Source organism: Vigna unguiculata, chromosome 11, assembly GCF_004118075.2.
Source record: "Vigna unguiculata cultivar IT97K-499-35 chromosome 11, ASM411807v1, whole genome shotgun sequence".
Classification (NCBI taxonomy): domain Eukaryota; kingdom Viridiplantae; phylum Streptophyta; class Magnoliopsida; order Fabales; family Fabaceae; genus Vigna; species Vigna unguiculata.
Window position 1 is genome coordinate 35,004,770 of NC_040289.1, and position 20,598 is coordinate 35,025,367.

Here is a 20,598-nt window from a genome sequence, read left to right on the forward strand (position 1 = left end):
ACACACAATAACCAGTGACACTGCGTCTTGTTTCAGGGCATGTGGCCCAATCAGAGTCACTGAAGCCTTTTATTTGTAGATCAGTGTCTTTAGGAAAAAACAGTCCTCGACCAGGATCAGCCTTGATGTATCTTAGGATATGATGGGCAGCTTGGTTGTGGCAAACAGTGGGTGCCTGTACAAACTGACTGAGAAGATGCACAGAGTAATTGATGTCAGGTCTGGAGTTGGTGAGATAGAGAAGTTTCCCTATCAATCGCCTATAGGAATCAGCATTGTAGGAGGTATTATTAGTTGCGAAAAGAGGCTTTGTGTCATTCATGAGGGGGGTTTGGCAAGGCTTGCTGTTAGTCATTCCAGTTTCACTTAGTATGTCCAAGGCATACTTTCTTTGGCACATATGGATCCCTCTCTTGGTCCTTGAAATCTCAAAACCCAAAAAATATTTTAGTTTCCCTAAATCCTTGATTCTGAAGGTCTGATGCAGAGTACCTTTGGTCTTATTGATAATCTCCATAGAATTCCCTGCTAATATAATGTCATCTACATACACAAGTAAGGCAGTGAAAGTACTAGCAGTTTTATGTATGAAAAGGGAGTAGTCAGAAGTGGATTGAATAAAACCGAGTTCTAAGAGAAAAGAGGAAAGCTTAGCAAACCACTGACGGCTGGCCTGCTTTAGGCCATATAGAGATTTAGTTAGACGGCAGACTTGTCCTTGTTTGGGAAGTTTCAGTCCTGGTGGAGGTGTCATGTAGACTTCTTCATTTAAATCTCCATGTAAAAAAGCGTTATCAACATCAAGCTGATATAGGTACCAATCCTTGGCAGCTGCTAAGGCTAAAATGATTCTGACAGTTGTGAGTTTAGCCACAGGGGAGAAAGTGTCAAAGTAGTCTATTCCCTCTTGTTGGGAATATCCTTTCGCAACCAACCTAGCCTTATGCCTTTCTATACTTCCATCAGATTTATACTTGGTCTTGAAAACCCATTTGCAACCTATGGGCTTCTTTCCATTTGGGAGATTGGTGAGATACCAGGTTTTGTTGTTTTCAAGAGCTTGTATTTCCTTGTTCATAGCATCCCTCCATTCTTTAGTTTTGCTAGCTTCAGTATAGGACTGTGGTTCGTGGTTGGCAGTGATGGCGAGAGTGTAGTGAAGATGCTCCTTTGATAAACCATCATAAGAAACGACAGAATCAATGGGATAAGCAGTTTTATAGTTGGCCTTTATTTTGTTACTGTATTTAGGTTGACAAGAGTTATTGATAGTTAAGGAACCATTAACCTGGTAGTCCTTCAGATAATGAGGAATTTTTCTGTCTCTCCTGGATCTTCTCAAATCCTGAATGTTGTCTTCTGTGTCATCTTGTTCATATGCTGTATTTTCTTGGTTGTCATGATCTTGGGCAGGTTGATTCACAATCTGTTCAGGTTCTGTCTGCTGTAAATTGGAGCTGTCAGTTGTCCTGTCTTCTTCATCATCAATAGTGCTATCATTTTCTTGAATTTCTCCTGTAGGATCGTTAAGAGCAATATGGTTCTCCCTAATGTTGATATGAGAGTCATTTAAGAAACTAAAATCCTGATTCATGTGATTATTTCTTTCAGCAATGATGGTTTCAGTGGAACTGCAAGGGAAAATGGTTTCATAGAACAAGACATTTCTACTTATAAAGATCTCTCTAGATTTTAAGTCAAGCAGAATGTATCCTTTTATTCCATTTTTAAAGCCAATAAAAACACATTTTCTTGCCCTAGGATCAAGTTTGTTTCTATTTATGTCAGGGGTAGAAGCAAAACTTAAGCAACCAAAGGTTTTCAGATCAAGATAAGTGGGAGATTTTGAATAAAGCATTTCATATGGGGATTTATTTTTTAAAACAGCAGAGGGTATTCTGTTTATTATATGAACAGCATGATTAACAGCATAAGACCAATAGCATTTAGGTATATTAGACTGAAATAGCAGGCTTCTAGTAACATTTAAAATATGTTGATGTTTTCTTTCAACTACAGAGTTCTGCTGAGGAGTATGAACACAACTCTTTTGGTGAATAATACCATATTTATTATAAAGATCATCATACTCAAATTCAGGGCCATTGTCAGATCTGATGATTTTTATATCCTTCTTAAACTGATTTTTAATGTATATAACAAAATTCAATAAAAGGCTTCTGGTTTCTCCTTTAGAATGCATGAGGAAAACCCAAGTATGTCTAGATAAGTCATCAACAACAGTAAGAAAGTATTTATGCCCATGTATGGAAGGAATGGAAATAGGACCCCATATATCAACATGAATTAAATCAAAACAATTATCAGAAATGGTAATACTGTGAGGAAAGGGCAATTTATGTTGCTTCGAGTAATGGCATATGTCACATATGTTGTTACAAGAATCACGAACATAAGGAAAAGTTCTACAAATTTGTCTTAGCACACTATTACATGGGTGTCCAAGTCTGTAATGCCATACATTTATGTCTTTCTTAGAGTAATTCATAGCATTATTAACAAAACCATGATCTTGTGAAGTAGAGGTGTTTTCATCAAGGTAGTACAGCCCCTTTATCATGCTAGCATGCCCAATCATCTTGTATGAATGATTGTCCTGTATCTGACATTGCTCACAAGAGAAAGTTAGTTTACAGTTTGAGTCATTTATGAGAGATTGAACAGATATTATATTGAAAGAAAATTCAGGAATGTATAGCACATTAAAAATGATCAAAGATTCTGAGAATTTCTTAGTTCCAGCAAATTCAGCAGTGACAGTAGAATTGTTAGGCAATTTTACAGTAATAGGTTTAATTCTGTAAAAGCTTGAAAATTGGCTTAGGTCATGGGACACATGGTTTGTGGCCCCTGTATCAAGTATCCAGGCTTTACCTTGCTGATTTTTGTGAGTTGAGACATTGTTGCTGAAGCTCTGGATGTGGCTGACAGAGTGCTTAGGCTCATCTTTGTCATCTAAAAGCTTCAGCAGTCTCTGAATTTGTTCAATACTTAAGGTTGTATTGGCAGTACCTTCTTCTGGAGTGTGATCAGAGGATTTTTGAGATTCAGGATTGACATTAAGGTTGCACATCTGTTGAGTATTGGAGTTTTTATTACTATAGGAGCCTTTATCTTGTTCTGTCCTTTGCTTGTACCATGGAGGATATCCGTGTTTTGAATAACACTCCTCTGCAGTGTGATTCATTTTGTGGCAGTAGGTGCATTGTTTTCCTTGATTAGGATTCCTGCCTCTGCCTCTTCCTTGTGCTCGAGACCCATTGCCTCTTCCTTGGCCTCTCCAAGAAGCTTGTTCTTGGTTCCTATATCCTTTGTCAGCTGTATTCATGAGAACTTTATTCTCATTAGCCAAATTTCCAGAACCATTGCCCTTTCTTTCTTGCTGCATGACAAGAGAGAAAACTTTGTTTATGTTAGGTAGAGGCTCCATGAGCAGTATCTGAGTTCTGACACTGTTGTAGTTATCATTTAATCCCTTTAGAAAGCAGATGGCATGTTCAGTCTCCCTCTGTTTCAAGAAAACTTTGGACAAATCACACTCACAGGGCTTTCCACAGGTGCAGTTAGGTATGGGTCTCAAGAACTCTAGTTCTTCCCACAACTTCTTTAATTCAGTGAAAAATTGACTTATGCTTCTATCTCCTTGTCTGATGGAATGAATTTCCTGCAACAGATCGGATATTTGAAAGTAGTCCCCTTGAGAAAATCTTTCCCTTAATTCTTCCCATAGTTCTTTAGCAGAATCTATGTACATAACACTCTCTGCAATGTCTGGTGCAAGAGTTCTCATAATCCATGAAAGAATCATCACGTTACATCTTTCCCAGGCTTCATAATTTGGGTCAGTGGGCAGAGGTGTTTTAATGCTGCCATTAACGAATTTCAGCTTGTTCTTGGAGAGCAAAGCACGTTGCATGTTCCTGCTCCAGGAAACATAGTTATTGTCATTTAAAACATTAGAAACTAGAACCAAACCTGGATTTTCTCCAGGATGTAGGTAGTAGGGACTGGTGGGTATGAGTGATTGGTCAAGATCAAAGTTGTTGGCCTTTTGGCTGGTGTATTCTGGCTTTGTTTCAGATTTCCCATCCATGATCCTTCAAAAAGATGCCAAGAATCACGTTCTTGGTATAAAGAAAGGGAAAAGCGGAAGCACAGCAGGTTAGAAACCTGCTCTGATACCATAAAGCAGTACCACAACCACTCTCTCTGTCATATTTGCGAAGGAAAAGACAGTGGCCATGGTAGAGAACGTAGAAGAGAGAGATTGGAAGAGAAAACGAAGAATGGTGAAGAGAGAAAGGGGATCTGCAGTGAGGTGCAGAGCCAAGCTCGTGGGAGAAGCAAGAGAAAGGTAAGAACTGTTTCTGTTATTGTTTTTATTTCTCTGTTCATACAAAAGGGGAAAAACCCAATCGGGTTTTATAGAAAGAGGGGAAAAACAGGGGTACAATGAAAACCCTAGATTACTGATTAAATCAGTAATCAGTTATAAGAAAAGGGGGAAAACGGGAAAAACCCTAAGGGTTAGGGTTAAGCCCTTCGACACTCTCAAGTCCTTCATATTCTTCACCAAAACTTGCACTCAAATTCTCATTTCCCCAACATTGCATGTTTCACAGTTGGCAGATCAAAGGCTTTGAGGCACGTACTATGGTGAGTCCTATTTTTTTCAAAAAATATAGGTGGTGTTATTATTCTCGTACGTAGTTGTACCTAAAGAAGGTGGCATTGTGGTTTGGTTTGGCACATCAACCCCACCAAATTAAGGGAAAAAGTTAAGAGGGTATGTTTATTAGTGTAGGACATGATTGATTAAGGATGCTTGACAGCATAATTTGATTGCATTTTTTGGATTAACATGCTTTCCAATAACGATCTCAGAGTCACCACCGCTGATTAAGATTGTTCTTGAGGAACGGAAATGCTCATTTTTCTGATTGATTTCTGTGCTGACATCTCTCTCCTTCACGTTTGGCACTGACCCCACAAACGACAAAGCAACATGTCACTTGGGACCCACACTTTAGATCAAAACAACTCAGCGTTGAATTTCTTCTTTACGGGATTAAGTACATTTTAACCATATGTAGCTAGCTCCATGTCTTTCAAGCTAAGTTATGTTATATGATATGTATAGAAACAGTCATGAACCAGTGGACAAATAGTATAACTAGTATAATTATTAATTATACTTTATTCAATTCTTATCTAGATTCTCTCACATTTTCACTGGTAACTGCTAAGTTACTAATTAACATTTATTGATTAAAAGGTTGTGGTTCTGGAATGCATATACCAGTAGTTGTAGCCGTTATTATTGTGTGATCTGTATTCTGTCACATTTTCAATGGCAACTTAATAACACATTTATTGATCAAGATTTATTAAGAGAGAGACTTGCAAAGTTTTTGTGATTTTTAATAAATTTAACTGAGTTCAAAGAAGTGTTCTACTACCACAGAATATTACTGACGGTTCTCTTGTAACATGAAGTTATGGTATGCTTTATTTATCTAAATCCATTAAACTGTGTATACCGTCAGTGTTTTTTCATTGTCTCTCACGTCTTTTCATTCAAGAAATGACAAAGCAGTACTTTATCTTTTTGGCCGTTAGCTACACCTTATTGTTCTATTCTTTTGAAGTAAGTAAAATTTGGTGCTCCAAAGTTGAAACTAATTTATTCCATTTCGTTTTTCATGTTTGTGATAAAAGATATACTTGTCCCTTAATTTTTATATATTTTTAAATAAAGTACAAATTCTGTTACGACTACAAGACAATTCTGTAAATTCAGTGGGTCAGATTGTTCATACGAAGGAAGAATGGATCAGGAAATGGGTGAAAAACTAGACAAGCTGTGAGGTGGTTTTATTTTGGATAGATGCAAGTAAATTTAGAAGGGAGGTTGAAGTGTTGTTTTCAGTTAGCAATGAGTTATTTTCAAAGAGGTGGAGGATTAGATGGTTCCTTTTTTAAGCTTCAATTGAATCAATTCATATCTAGATGTTTATGTTGTTTTTGTAGAATAGACTCATTTGGATAGGTCTCTATCCTCTATATCTGTTTACCATTTGTGTGATTGATTTTCTTCCAATTGCCATCTATTGTTCTCCAATAATGAAACTTGGAGGTTGGTGACTGGGGTTCTCATCACTCTAATTTACTTCTGTTTTTTCCTTGTTCACTTTAGTGAAATAGTTTAGTTTCTTTCCAGAACAGAGAAAATGTGCATAATTTGAGGGGAAATTACAAAACCTTGCAAACCCTCCTTGCTATATTATTAATCTTAGTCTTTGCTTTCTCAGATGCTCATTGTAGCTTTCTTTCTCTTTTTTTCTGTTGCTGCTGCTTTGAATTTCTTTGCACCAAAACCCTCTTCTCCTATCTCCAAAATTCAAAAGCTTTGCAGAATTGTGGGTGAAAACCGTGATGGTTTCTTGTGTTGTGGTACATTCCATTTGTAGACTTTCGAGGCTGTTCTCAAGCCCTGCTTCTACCAGTTCACTACCTGTACTGATTTCTGTTTTTGTGGTTTAAGATGTAACATTTCTGTCGGTCGATCTGTCTTCCTGCAAATGAACATTATTGCAACCTTTTTTGTTGACTTCCTAACTCTTTATCTACTATTTACTCTACTAAATGCTCACGCCTTCAATGCTTCTGCATACAATGTTTTATAGTCAATAACCTACCCACTGCCACAGCTTTATGTTGTTTTAGTATATGGAACTGAGGGAGAATAACCTTGACTCTGATGTTTTGTTGGGAAACCCAGCATTTGTTCCTTCCTACCTTTTTACCTTCATTGCATACATGGCTGTGAAATTAGGTCAGGAAACGAGACTTTATATCCCCTTATTAAGAATGAAATTATTGACATCCATTTCCTTGCTCAGTGTAGAAACTGAAAAATGGGGATGCAGTTGGCTCTCTTGATTTATTTTTGTGAAGCTTGTAATTTTTGGATTAGTTAACCGGTGGATCACTTTTCCATTTTGCTTCCACAGATGCAGATTGGACTCACAATATTAGAAGACTAAGCCTGTTCTTAATACTGGTTTAATTTGTTTCCTTTCTTTTACTTGCAGTGTATGGGTTGGAATAAATGAAGCCACAGCTCAAAATTGCTCTTGCTTTAGTTATTAGCTTGCTTTGGATTCAGAGCTCATTTTGTGGTCAGTATAGCAATTTAGAAAATACTATGTAATTGGCTCTGCAATTGGTTTTAGTAGCTTAGCTCAGAAATTTAGGTGATTTACGGCTTCAATGAAAAAGGAATCCTATGGGCACTTCAGGGAGTATTTGATTTCAGTTTGCTCTGTATTTTAGCACTAGTTATTTCACAAATTACGAAAAAATATTTCTTTGCCTTTCTAATTTTGTGAGTAGTATAGTATAGCATACCTTGAATACTGATATTTAGGTGCTTTCTGCATAAATAAAGAAAAAGGTAAATAGATGTATTTGATACACGGGACATTACATAGACTTATTCCTGCAACGTGAGATGATTGATAATTCATAATCAGTTTCACTTTCATGTTCTTTTAATATGGAGTTTTTTGAGTTTCTGTCTTTTACTTGTTTCATCTTAGTGATAAATTAAACTCAAAATGAGCCAAAAATACATTTTTTTTTTTGCCTTGTATTGTTCTTTACAGATGAAGCTTCTGATAACCTAAACAAGTGGAGATGCAGATGTTCTTTTGGAGGGAATCAGAGTTTCTCTCTGGCTAACTGTTCTAAGTCATGTGATTGCCACTCAGGTATGCTGTTAATATCTTAGTGGAATGAAGACCGATAGCCTCCTGCTGTATATTTTTAGGAACCTACAAGCAAGACATCTGAGAAAAGAAAGAAAGAAAGATGATCTGCAAACTTTGATTACATTTTAATAAAGAAAATCGATAATTCTATTTCACAGTATATCTGGTGCTCAGTTTTCCATCACAATCAAATTTCAGAATGAATCTTTTTCTACTCCCTTCTAAGCTAACCACTCTGATTACCTTGCTTTGTTTTTCTTTATTACTGTGTCCTATCAGTTTTTTTAACCTTCTTTTCACTTGTTATATTCTAACACTTGATTATTTAACTTGGTCTTTGATTTTGGGTACGAGTAGTAGATGGATTTTTGAAAAAAATTCCTGGTAAAGGGAATCAATATAGATTTATACAAGTTGCTTTCACAATAAATTTCAAATTATATTTGTTGATAACAGAACACCCTGTAGAGTGGCAAAAACTCATTGGATATTAGTAGGTGTAGGTTAACTTTGATCCTCCAAACGTTTCATTGTAGATTTCATATTAAATGTTGACACTAGCATAAGAAGTTTTGGAGCTAAGATGCTAAAGTAGGTAATTGTGGTTGATAATCAGTATGCATGGTAGGAATGCAATGTATTTCTCCATTTCGGTTGAAATGGGGATACCATGATTACAGCTTCAGTATCATATGGTGACTACTTTGCCTTCCATGTAGATGCTGAAGAAAGTGCATCCGTATGGACATGCACATGCGATTCAAATGGGTTTCCCCAAGTGGCAGCAGATGGTCATAGCCCTAATTGCTTTAAAGCTTGCAACTGCACTTGGGGTACTTTCCCTCTATCTCTTCCTCTAGTCCTGAATTTCCATCTCTTAAATTTCACTTGCTCTTTTTTGGGGACATTTAATACAATTTTTCCACAACAGTTAACTTCTTACTTCAAGATTGGTTTTGTTTCTCAATTTTTTCCTATTTCCATCATATTCTGGTCCAGTTGATACTGGAAAAAGATTATACCATTTCACACAAAATTATTGATTTATTCCTATATCAAGCAACTCAGAAGCTGAATATATGATTTCTTATAACAGATGACTTCTTACTTGAAGATTTTTTTCTTCTTCGTATTTTTTTCTTAATGATATTGGAAAAAGTTCACTGAATGTATGATTTTTTATGTATTCTTCAGGAACTGTCAGCAATCGGGGAGGTTCAAAGAAACGTGTTTCCATCAAGATTGTTGTAGTTATCCTATTAATATGTGTTATATGCACAACCATGGCGTTTCTTGTCTCACTCTTATGCCATGTATACAGAAGGGACAGATGTACTATTCAATCACCCATATTCTCAACATATAAGGAAACAAGTAGTGGTAGTACCACCAACTTAATTAGTCATAGGTCAGGGGCTTCCTCAGTGCCAGAAACAAAATTTGCAATAAATTCTCCAATTTGTCATATTACAGGTGAGCTGGTTTTAATTTCATGCTTCAAATGTGTATCCCTTTTCAAATTTTATGAATGTATATGCAATTCCGGGGCTTTTCTGTTAATTTGCTATTGTTCATTGGTTCTCAATTAGCATTTTTCTTTTCTGTAGGATGCTTTCAGAAAGCCTCTTTCTTATTTGGGAGCCCAAAAGAAACTTACCATGGAAATATTTTTCCATTTTCCTTAGCTGAACTGGAAAATGCTACTGAAAACTTTTCATCTTCCAACCTGATTGGACTAGGCGGAAGCAGTTATGTATACCATGGTCGTCTGAAAGATGGTAGCAATGTGGCGGTTAAACGACTAAAAGATCAAGGAGGGTCAGAAGCAGACTCTGCATTTTTCAAGGAGGTTGTTCCTAATGTTGCATTATCAGTATTCTTTGGCTTTCCATTTGAAGTTATTGCTGCACAGCATTTACAGTAATTATTGATTAATCGTTTTTGGTTGCGCAGATTGAATTATTATCTAGACTTCATCATTGTCATTTGGTGCCTTTGCTAGGATACTGTTCAGAGTTAAAAGGAAAACATGTTCAGAGGTTACTTGTATTTGACTACATGGCTAATGGAAATTTGAGGGATTGTTTAGATGGAGTTTCAGGAAAACATGTAGATTGGGCTACTCGTGTCATGATTGCGTTAGGAGCTGCAAGGGGCTTGGAGTATCTCCATGAAGCAGCTGCTCCAAGAATTCTTCATAGAGATGTCAAATCAACTAACATTCTTCTGGATGAAAATTGGCAAGCAAAAGTATGAATCTTGTGTGTTCTGGATGCACTGTAGTAGTAAATTTGGGAATTAGATGAAATATTTTACCTGGATTTGCACATGAATACGAGTTTGGCTTATGATACAGAGCCAGTAAGATACTGAAAGCAGATAAAAAATGGTTTTGGACTAGAATCCTGTAACACCTTTCTGGCTGCTGAATTTATTTTATGAATCTACTATCTTTAGGAAGTATAGTTAATGATTCATAGCTGGTAATTGTTGTTTAAATCAAAAAGGTATACTTCCATAATGTTTTCAAATATTGAACTTGCAGATAACTGATCTTGGCATGGCTAAAAACCTGAGATCTGATGACCTCCCTAGCTGTTCAAATTCTCCAGCAAGAATGCAGGGTACATTTGGCTATTTTGCACCTGAGTATGCCATTGTTGGTAGAGCTTCTCTTGAGTCAGATGTCTTTAGTTTTGGTGTGGTTCTTCTTGAGCTTATCAGTGGCCGCCAACCCATCCATAAATCTACTGGCAAAGAAGAAAGCCTTGTTATATGGGTATTTTAAATTATCCTCTAACTACATAACCATAACCTTGATTTTACATTTGTTCATCTTAGGAACATCATTTTTCATGAGGATCTTTGACTTATAATAGCTTAAACTTGTTTTGTTTTATTCATTTCAATCATTGATTCATCATGTCTTCTGCATCCCCATAATACATTTCATTTTCCATTTACAATCTGAATCCCCATTGGTGAATTCAACCCTGAGGCATTGATACATGTTTGTTAACTTGTGTTTTAGGCTACTCCTCGCTTACAGGATAGTAGGCGAGTAATAATGGAGCTGGTTGATCCACAATTAAAGGGAAATTTTCCAGAAGAAGAGGTGCAGGTGATGGCATACTTAGCAAAGGAGTGTTTGCTGCTAGATCCTGACACTCGACCAACCATGAGTGAGGTTGTTCAGATTCTTTTAAGTATTTCCCCAGGAAAATCTAGGAGGAGAAGAAACATTCCAGGCACCCTCTTTCAGGTTTCTTATTTTTTTCAAAGCTTTGATGTATACTTTGGTTGTCTGGTTGTTACATTTGGTGGTATATCCTGATGTTTTGTTTCTTGATGGACTTGTAAAGGAAACGCAGGATGAAGAAAAGCAAAGGCAAGGCACACCCAGTAAAATATTTATTGATCATAATGTTTCTGTTAAGAACAAAAGTAAAGAAGCAGATCCAGTTTCAGGTGAGTGTATGGAGAGTTTGATCCTCTTGGCTTCAAAATCTGATGGCTCTTGTGTATCAGAAGAGGAAATGGTAGACCTAACTGAGCCTAGGTTTGAATCCTTTTGCATCACCACTGCCAAAGCCCCTTGAAAACATAGCACCTGCCAGAATTCTCTTGTGCATGGCTGAATCAATTGCAGAATTCTGCAATTAATTTCTTGTGTTGTTTCACTTTGTTTTGAAAGGAAGAGCACGTAGGTGGTGTTAGATAAGCACTGAAAATATTCGTTTGTTTCTTGTACAGAAAAGCATATAGGATGATACAAATTTCTGGTTTTCTTTATGTGGAAAAGAACTAAAGAAGAACCGGATGACATACACATTAAATTAAAGGTTTTGCTCTTTGATCTCAAAATTTTATTTTATTTTTGCAATTATTCTAATTATTGGTATACAATATGAATCATATGATGATAAAACATGAAACATATAGGCCCATGATAACATGAAATGTTTTTATGAAACTGAAAAGTAAATAAAATAATGAGAAGATCAAGGAGACAATGAGAAAGATGCACAAGTTATTGAAGTAAAAGATGACTCCATTATTTTCCCAGATAAATTTCTAGTATGGAATCATTACTTGTCTCATAACAACCAAAATAATTCTATAAAAATTGTCCTTCTCACACAATAGGCCCGAAATCAATCTTTAACGAAACTATTTATAAGATAAGTCGTCTTGAAATTCAAATATTACTTAACAATGAAATGTAATTTCTATTCCAACATTTGTTTTATGAATTCTAAAAAATAATAGAAACAAAAATTCAAATTTTATAAGTTTTTAGATTAATTAATCAATGGATAAGATCATCTTTATACTTTTCATGCTCTTATTACATTTTTTATGTTTACCTCATCGTGTTTTATATTCTTTGACTCAATCATATGGATTTTGAGGGGGTCTCAAAGGTAGACAGATACTCTTGGAGCAGTTTCTTTATGCACCTTCATACATTCTTCTAGCACTTACATAATTTTTCCCCCTTTTTTTATTTCATAATTTGAAAGTTATACTTTAATTTTCGGTTATCCGATTCAAAAGTTAAAAAATGATTTTCAAATTTTGTAATTCAAAATTCATTTTTTCCTTAAAAATAAGCTTCGAGAGTATATAATTCAAAAAGTATTTTTACTTTTTGAATTATGCAATCTCAAAATAAAATAACTTGCAAACTGTGCAATTCAAAAGTTAAATGATTCTAAATTATATAATTCAAAAACTATTTTTAGAAAGAAATAAAATTCAAATTACACAATTTAGAAATCATGTTCAACTCTCGAATTATTTAATCTAAATTTATTTTTATCTTTCAAATTGTACAATCCAAAAAAAAGTAAAATAGCAAAAAACAACTATAGAAAAAAAAAACAACCTACTCTTAGTTTGCCTGTACTCCTTCACCCTCATTATCCTTACTTCCTTTTGGACCTAATACACTAACTAAAATTATTATATGCACCTAACACTGCACATAAAAGAAAATACAGTAAATCTAAATTATAACATACTAATAAAGTAAATTCTATTATAAAACTTAAACAAACATTTTTATTTATTTAAAGCTAATAAAAATATTCTTACTCATACACTTATGATCAAAGAAGACAATAAACTCAAGAAAAAGAGTCTATCACGTAACATGTCTAGTTATATGCTGGGTACCAGCAAAAGAATTACAAATGGATTTTTTTATATCGTGAATATTTTTATTTCTATTAAAAAAGTATTTAAAAATCATTCTTTAAAATGTAGAACTCATGAAAAATTGATTTTAATGTATAATCTAAATAAAATTGGATTATATATTAGTGTAAATAATAAATTTAGTTTTTTTTTTCAAAACAAACTTAAATAAATTTTACCACGAAATACAAGTTTTAAAAAATTAATCTTTAAAAATTGTATTAATAAATAAATAGAAAAATATAAATATATATAATCAAATTTCAGAGAACTCTTAAACATGATATCAAGTAACAAGATAATTAAAATATGCATATCTATTATTCACAAATATTTATTAAAGGTATTTACTTAATATTTTTGTGGGTTTTATGCTCGGATATCATGGATACCTATGATGCACGGATACGATATCGGATACGACACATATTCGATACGTTTATTTTGGAAATAACAGGACACGATATATGAATATTAAAAAATGGATACAATAATTCTTAAAAGCATAATAAATATATGATTGTTATTGTGTTAATCCAAATTAAAACTATATGTACTAAAATTATCAATATAAAAAATAAAAATTATTGTCATCATAAAAGTATCACTATAAGAAAACTCTCTTAAATAATGACAAATTTTAGTAACCAACAATATGTTAGAGACCATTTTTCTAATTAGAGACCAATTTGTAGACTAATTATTTTGGTAGCCAAAACATTGATAGCTAATGTTAGTGACCAATTTAGAAACCAATTATTTTGGTAGTTAATGTTAGTGACCAATTTAGAAACCAATTATTTTGGTAGTTAATGTTAGTGACCAATTTAGAAATCAATTCATAATAAAAATTATTTTAATTATCAGTTTAGAGACTAGTTATAATTTTTTGGAACTATTTTAGTTACCAATAATTTTTAGTTTTTAAATTGATACTTAAATTGATCACTATATAGTGACTAATTATTTTTGTTACTACGATTTTGTAAATTAAATACTTTACTGATAAGTATCGATCAAGTATTTTAAAGTATTAGATACGGATACGTGCCAAACACGGATACATGATTCAAGTTGAAGTATTGGTGCATCATGGATAGGGATGTCAAAAAAATCTGTACTCGCGGATAAAACCCGCAACGGGTAGGAAATGAATATTAAAAATGGATACCCGCTCCCTGCGGGTATGGGTATTTTTGATACCCGCATGTTAACGGGGCGGGTACGGGTATCATAGTATCCGTACCCATAGATATCCGTACCCGCTAAACTTTTATTCACAAAAGTACCATCATATATATATATATATATATATTAATAAAAAATATTCTAGCCTAATTTTTTCTAAGTTGCACATCTTGTCTTCTGTTTTCATTCTTCAAACTTAAAGTATTGGTACGTTGTTTTCTTCCAAGTACACCCCTTGACATTCTTCTCTTTCATTTATTTTGAAATTGGGCATATACATCAAATCCAATATAGACAATGATGTTTATGATATACTTGTTGTCAAATGATGGAATCAAAATAAGAATACTTGGCACGTGGCAATTGATGTTTATTATTTGTTTATTTTTGTTTATTTTTTAGGAATCAATTGGAAAAATTGGATTTTTTTATCAAAACACTAATTATAAAATTTTCATTGTGTTGAACGTCATCTTATATTTATTTTTATAATTATTTGGACTTGAACTTGAGTTTATTTGAACTTTATTTAAAATTGATGACAATGATGTATTTTATTTTATTTGAATTTATGATTAAATATTTATTTTTTAAATAATTTTGTAAATACCCGCGGATACCTGTGGATACCCGCAAATATGAAAAAAATAAGCAAATACTCACATAACGGATACTCGACGCGGATATGGGTACGGATACGGGACGAATATTTATCCGGCGGGTAGGGTACGGGGAGCTACTACCCGTACCCTACCCGCCCCGTTCACATCCCTAATCATGGATGGATACAAATGTTTTGCCTTTCCTACTCATGAGCATTTCCTTCAATGCACCAGTGACACCTGATTAAGAGATAAAATAAAGATTGAATTTTGAATCTTTGTTTTTCTTTTAAAATGTGAAACAGAATCACTAATAGTGTATTATGCAGAAAGCGTGTTGAATAATTTGTTGTTTTTGAAAGGGTTAGTCAGGGGTGGCGTCTGTGATAATGACTCTGTGTGTGAATGGTTTATGATGAAAATAATGTTTGTTGATGGTTGAGTGTTAGTTAGAAGTTATAAACGTAGAAGTAACCATATGGAATCCTGTATTTTGAAGAAACTTTGACTCTTGCTAATATTAGTATCTTAGACGGATCTTTATTTTCAATCCATCACACAAAATGACATTGAAACAGACACAATTAGATCTCTTTCTTCTTATATTTTCAATCCTCTTCTTATATTTTCAATCCAATAATTTTGTATGATGCATATTAAGCCAATTCTTTATTAGAGGGATAAATCGGATTAATTTGACTTGTATTGACTCAACTTACCATTTATCTATAGAAGATAGAGAATATTGAGTTGGTTTCTCGAAATAAAAGAGATTGAGAATTTTAATTTGTCTATTTTTTAAGTATTTAATTATATAAAAGTTTCCGATTTTTAATTGATTAATTAATGTTTAAGAATTATGGTTTAAGGATTACTTAATGATTCTAATCGAATAAACAAAAATAATCATTTCATTCATACGTTGGATTATCATGTTATAATTGAGGCTTAAATACTAATTTACTCCACTTTTTTATGAGCTTGTTCAATTTATTTATTTTTTTTAATAGTTTCAATTTTGTCAATCTTTGAAAATTTGAGTTTTTTTTTGTAACACCATTTAAATATCCATCAGTATCTACCATCACTGAAACCCTCATGATTCTTCAAGGTCTTTAGGGGGAGGAGGTTTACTTGGAAGATATAACACCAACACCATTGAGACCTAAGCCTAACCACATAAGGCATTGACACCACTTTCAACTCAAAATTTTAAGACAATGAATTTATAGGTTTTTATTCTTATATAGTGTTGTACTTTCTCATTTCTAGCTAGTGTAGGACTTTAGATTCACACTTAGAATCTTAACAGATTCACGATTGCATATGGGATGTGCGTGGGCAGCAACATTGGTGGTTCGTTTGCAATATCGATGACTCGCCAGTGATGTCGATATTATTTCCAATTGAAGATGCCTCGTGTCACAAGCTTAGCAGCAATGGGGAGAAATTCAACCTTAACAAAGGAAGAAGAAGAAAACATTTGGGAGAAGAGAAAGTAGTTGGTGGTGACGCCAATTGAAGATGCAAAGGTGTTAGAGGAAGAAGATGGAGCGACAATGTCAACAATACCTCTGGTGGTGTTCGGCATCGTCATCGATAATCTCAACTAGGTGAAGAAGGTGCATACATGGGTGGAGGAGGTTTTACCATGACGACATATTTCCCTCTTTTTTGATTTAAAACTAAAATTTCATATCACATATTAAATAAATGAGACTCGTAAGATAAAACGGGTTATATTAGACGAATTGGATCACCCAATTCACTACGTTGTTAACTATTTAAATGACATTACCAAAAGATGCTAAATTGACAAAAAATGAGATTTAATTGAATAAAAACAAGGACTTAATTAATAATTAAACCTATAATTTATAATTATAATTTAATTTGTAAACATTAATAATTTAAATTATAAAATATTATATATTTACATATATTTAAGTAATATAATATATAAAAGTTAATATTTTAAATTATTTTAATTTTAATTTTTAATTTTAAGAAACAGATCGGTCTATTACCTACTAATTAATTTGACAAAGAGAATGGACCAAGTTGATGGATCGAAAACTTTAACGGAATCACTTGGTAAATTGGCAAGTAAACATGTGGGTTATGAGCCACTTTACCATCCTATCTTCATTTATTGTCGGTATAGATAACTCATCATGCATACTCTCAAGTTAACCACTTAACATGTTATCGAAAAACATTGTTCTATCCTTTTTTTCTCTTAGCTGATAAGCTGCTAAAGTTATGAACCAGTATAAACGTGTTTAGATTCATGTCCTTTGAGTTAAGGAGCATATCAATTTGAAATTGTTCACTCTTGTTTTTTTTTTGTACTCATGTTGATGATTTGGATGTGATATATATATATATATATATATATATATATATATATATATATATATATATATATATATATATATATATATATATATATATATTAAAAATTTCAAGTCTTTGTTTGTATCTAAACTCTATATTACAAAAATGATAATAATATTAAAAAAAAATTATTGATGTTAAATTAGTATGGTTTTACAAAATAAAGTTTAGGAAAATGATTTATGGATACCTTGATTTTCTCTACACCTATTACATATTTATTTTTTCTTTCTATCTCTCTCTTTTTTTTTTCATCACGTCACACAACCAATAGACATGCTATTTTTTTTTTCTCTCTAAATATATATCGGTATTAATGCACCTTTTGTTTCAATAAATTATTACTCTAAAAGTCTATATTGGTTCTGATGGTACCACAACTTATATAAACAGCAGGAATCTTGTGTAAAGTATGCACCATCTCTCTTATAGTATTCAATGCAGATGATATCTGTCTCCACATTGTTACTCACATATCCTACACAACCTACGAAATTAGCAAATAAAAGAAATTCTGCAACTCAAAAGAAAATGTATATATATATATATATATATATATATATATATATGTGTGTGTGTGTGTATGTATGTATCCTTTAAAAGAAGATGACAGAAGCTTCTACTTTTCTATGGTGTAAACTTAAATCGATCTTGCAGTGAAATTTTTTTCTTTGGCCACAAGATATAAAAGCTTGTTTGAATTGGGTAAATTATTTGTAGACAGCAATGTCATCATAATATTACTGTACCTTTTGTTATGTTAATTTGTAATATAACAATAGTATCAAAGTTTTAATGCAGTAATGATGACAAAGTTTTAAAAGTTATTCAAAATGGCATAATAATGTATATAAGGTTTTAATTTAATGTTATTAATTTGTGATCATGATGATAAGGTTAAGACTAGTTAAAAAGAGAAGAATAGAAGTGTATTTACATGACTAAAGTCTGATCCTTTAAATATTATATATAATAAACAATTGATTTGTTTAAATAGCTCTTGACACGACTTCTATTCGAATTCCACCCAAATACGTCTCAGCAATTTGTGCAACTTGAGAATATAACACTTCCAAAATGTTTTCCTTTCTTGAACAATTATTGATTCTGATATATAATTACGTATGAAGATGAAACTTTAATATCAATGATTCATGTTAAAGCGTTATGGGTCGTAGTCAGAAAATTTTCTGAGGCACATCTAAGTGCATGTCTTGTTAAGAACACATATCAGTTTCCAAAAATATGTGTGTATATATATGCGCGCATATCACAAGTGATTGGTCTCAGGAACCAAGTAGTTAAGTTTTCCATAATCATTCACTGCCATGGCCTTCAAAACACTGTTCCATAGCACTTTGGTTTTGCTTCTTGCTTTTGCATTTTGTGCTTTGGAGGCCAATGCTCGCACTCTTCAAGATGCCTCAATGCGTGAAATGCACGAGCAGTGGATGGTTACACATGGAAAACTCTACTTGGACTCTTACGAGAAAGAGCAGAAATACCAAGTATTCAAGGAAAACGTGCAACGCATCGAGGCATTTAACAATGCTGGAAACAAGCCTTACAAGCTTGGCATAAACCAATTTGCTGATCTCACAAATGAGGAATTCAAAGCCAGAAATAGATTCAAGGGTCACATGTGCTCCACAGTGACAAGAACATCCTCTTTCATGTATCAACATGTGACAGCAGTGCCAACTTCATTGGATTGGAGACAGAAAGGAGCTGTTACACCCATTAAGAACCAAGGCCAATGTGGTATATACATTTATATGTGTGTTTGGATTCATGATTATCTGAATTTTAATTACAAGTGTCCTTAATTTATACTTGCTTTAGCTCTTTTGTTTGAAGTAATGTATAAATTAAAGATAAAACTAATTTACAAATCTTATCTTATAATATGATAGTCGGTTTTAGAGGGTTGAGATAGGATTAAAGTCCACGTTTTAATATGTTATCAGAATTATAGATTAGATTCCATTCTAATGAAATTTATTGTTTGTTAGGTTTATTATTCCACCTATGTCATCGAACCGCTGTTAGACTATCCATTAATGTATATTCTCAAGTTCAATATTTATATCTCAGACCTAAAGAAAGTGTATTGTAACTCTCATCTCAACTGAAAATAAGGTCGATTTACTATATATAAATAATTGTAATTAAGATAAATTTAAAAACTTAAGACTCTTTCACATGTTAAATGAAAAATATGATATATATATAGATTAAGTATTTAAATGGTGATACATTTATCTAAACAAAACTTTTGTTTGTATTTTTATGTTTAGGATCTTGTTGGGCATTTTCTGCTGTGGCAGCAACAGAAGGAATCACGAAGCTGAGCACAGGCAAACTGATATCTTTATCGGAACAAGAACTCATTGATTGTGACACAAAAGGTGAGGACGAAGGTTGCGAAGGAGGTTTAATGGACGATGCCTTCAAGTTTATCTTGCAAAACAAAGGACTTACCACAGAAGCTGCATACCCTTACGAGGGAACTGATGGAACCTGTAATGCAAAAGCAGAAAACAGTCATGCAGCGAGCATAAAAGGGTACGAGGATGTCCCTGCCAACAGTGAGAGTGCACTGCTGAAAGCTGTTGCAAATCAACCTGTTTCTGTAGCCATTGAAGCCAGTGGATATGAGTTTCAGTTTTATTCAAGTGGTGTGTTCAATGGATCATGTGACACTAACTTGGATCATGGTGTGACTGTTGTGGGTTATGGAGTGAGTGATGATGGAAGTAAGTATTGGTTGGTGAAGAATTCATGGGGAGTGAAGTGGGGAGAAAAAGGATACATTAGGATGCAAAGGGATGTTGCTGCTAAAGAAGGCTTGTGTGGCATAGCAATGCTGGCTTCTTACCCAACTGCATAATTGCAAACCAAACTTTCTTACTCATATATATTTCATTAATTATCTGTATCTAATTAATGTACAAAAATCATAAGTGTGTCAATATTGATATTTATAGGTCTGAAGAAATTAGATAGTGATGGATTCAAACCTTGTATATAACAAGAAGTGATAATTATGCAATCACAATTGTAAGAAAAATTATATATCATGAAAGCAAATTATGTTTTATCTTTGTAAAAGTTCCTCTGAATGTGCATCATTGAAAATTTAATATCGTAAAATTTTCTTCAAATAAATAATAATAACTTTTATCGTTTTTTTTTTTCACAAAATAATACAAGAAATCATACTTATTTTTATCTCATAGTGAAAATACATGTATTTACTTTTTTTATGATAAAAATAATAACTTTTTATTATAATTAATAAAAATAAAAATAAATAAACATGATCAAATAAAGCAAAGTTTTTAAATTTTTAAAAAATCATGTAAAGGATAAAATTGTTAATATAATGTTTTAATTTAAAAAACTGTCATTTTGAAAAC

At 33.1% G+C, this 20,598-nt stretch overlaps 2 protein-coding genes across 8 annotated transcripts; both read left to right on the forward strand.

The window, feature by feature from the left end:
* The first annotated feature begins 4,199 nt into the window (after window positions 1-4,199).
* On the forward strand, window positions 4,200-11,657 carry LOC114169562 (receptor-like serine/threonine-protein kinase NCRK). Of its 7 annotated transcripts, none has more exons than XM_028054771.1 (10): window positions 4,200-4,375; window positions 7,116-7,202; window positions 7,689-7,793; window positions 8,513-8,626; window positions 8,988-9,266; window positions 9,401-9,642; window positions 9,747-10,043; window positions 10,339-10,572; window positions 10,825-11,055; window positions 11,156-11,657. In XM_028054771.1, exons 2-10 carry the CDS (start codon window positions 7,133-7,135, stop codon window positions 11,390-11,392), a joined length of 1,809 nt encoding a protein of 602 aa, XP_027910572.1. In that variant the 5' UTR covers window positions 4,200-4,375; window positions 7,116-7,132; the 3' UTR covers window positions 11,393-11,657. The 7 variants fall into 7 exon arrangements, with proteins under 7 accessions (XP_027910572.1, XP_027910579.1, XP_027910574.1 ...); XM_028054778.1 differs by lacking the exon at window positions 4,200-4,375 and adding an exon at window positions 5,324-5,889; XM_028054773.1 differs by lacking the exon at window positions 4,200-4,375 and adding an exon at window positions 5,325-5,975.
* Window positions 11,658-18,447: 6,790 nt separating this feature from the next.
* Window positions 18,448-20,290, forward strand: LOC114168594 (senescence-specific cysteine protease SAG39-like). The gene is made up of 2 exons (XM_028053479.1): window positions 18,448-18,940; window positions 19,477-20,290. Exons 1-2 carry the CDS (start codon window positions 18,508-18,510, stop codon window positions 20,067-20,069), a joined length of 1,026 nt encoding a protein of 341 aa, XP_027909280.1. The 5' UTR covers window positions 18,448-18,507; the 3' UTR covers window positions 20,070-20,290.
* The last annotated feature ends 308 nt before the right edge of the window (window positions 20,291-20,598 follow it).

Excerpts from the sequence above, each read along its gene's own strand:
- LOC114168594 (XM_028053479.1), top strand. The coding sequence starts at position 18,508 with ATGGCCTTCAAAACACTGTTCCATAGCACTTTGGTTTTGCTTCTTGCT. Across the intron at positions 18,941-19,476 it reads TAAGAACCAAGGCCAATGTG|GATCTTGTTGGGCATTTTCT; the intron begins GTATATACATTT and ends TTTTATGTTTAG.
- LOC114169562 (XM_028054771.1), top strand. The coding sequence starts at position 7,133 with ATGAAGCCACAGCTCAAAATTGCTCTTGCTTTAGTTATTAGCTTGCTT. Across the intron at positions 7,203-7,688 it reads GATTCAGAGCTCATTTTGTG|ATGAAGCTTCTGATAACCTA; the intron begins GTCAGTATAGCA and ends TGTTCTTTACAG. Across the intron at positions 10,573-10,824 it reads AAGAAAGCCTTGTTATATGG|GCTACTCCTCGCTTACAGGA; the intron begins GTATTTTAAATT and ends CTTGTGTTTTAG.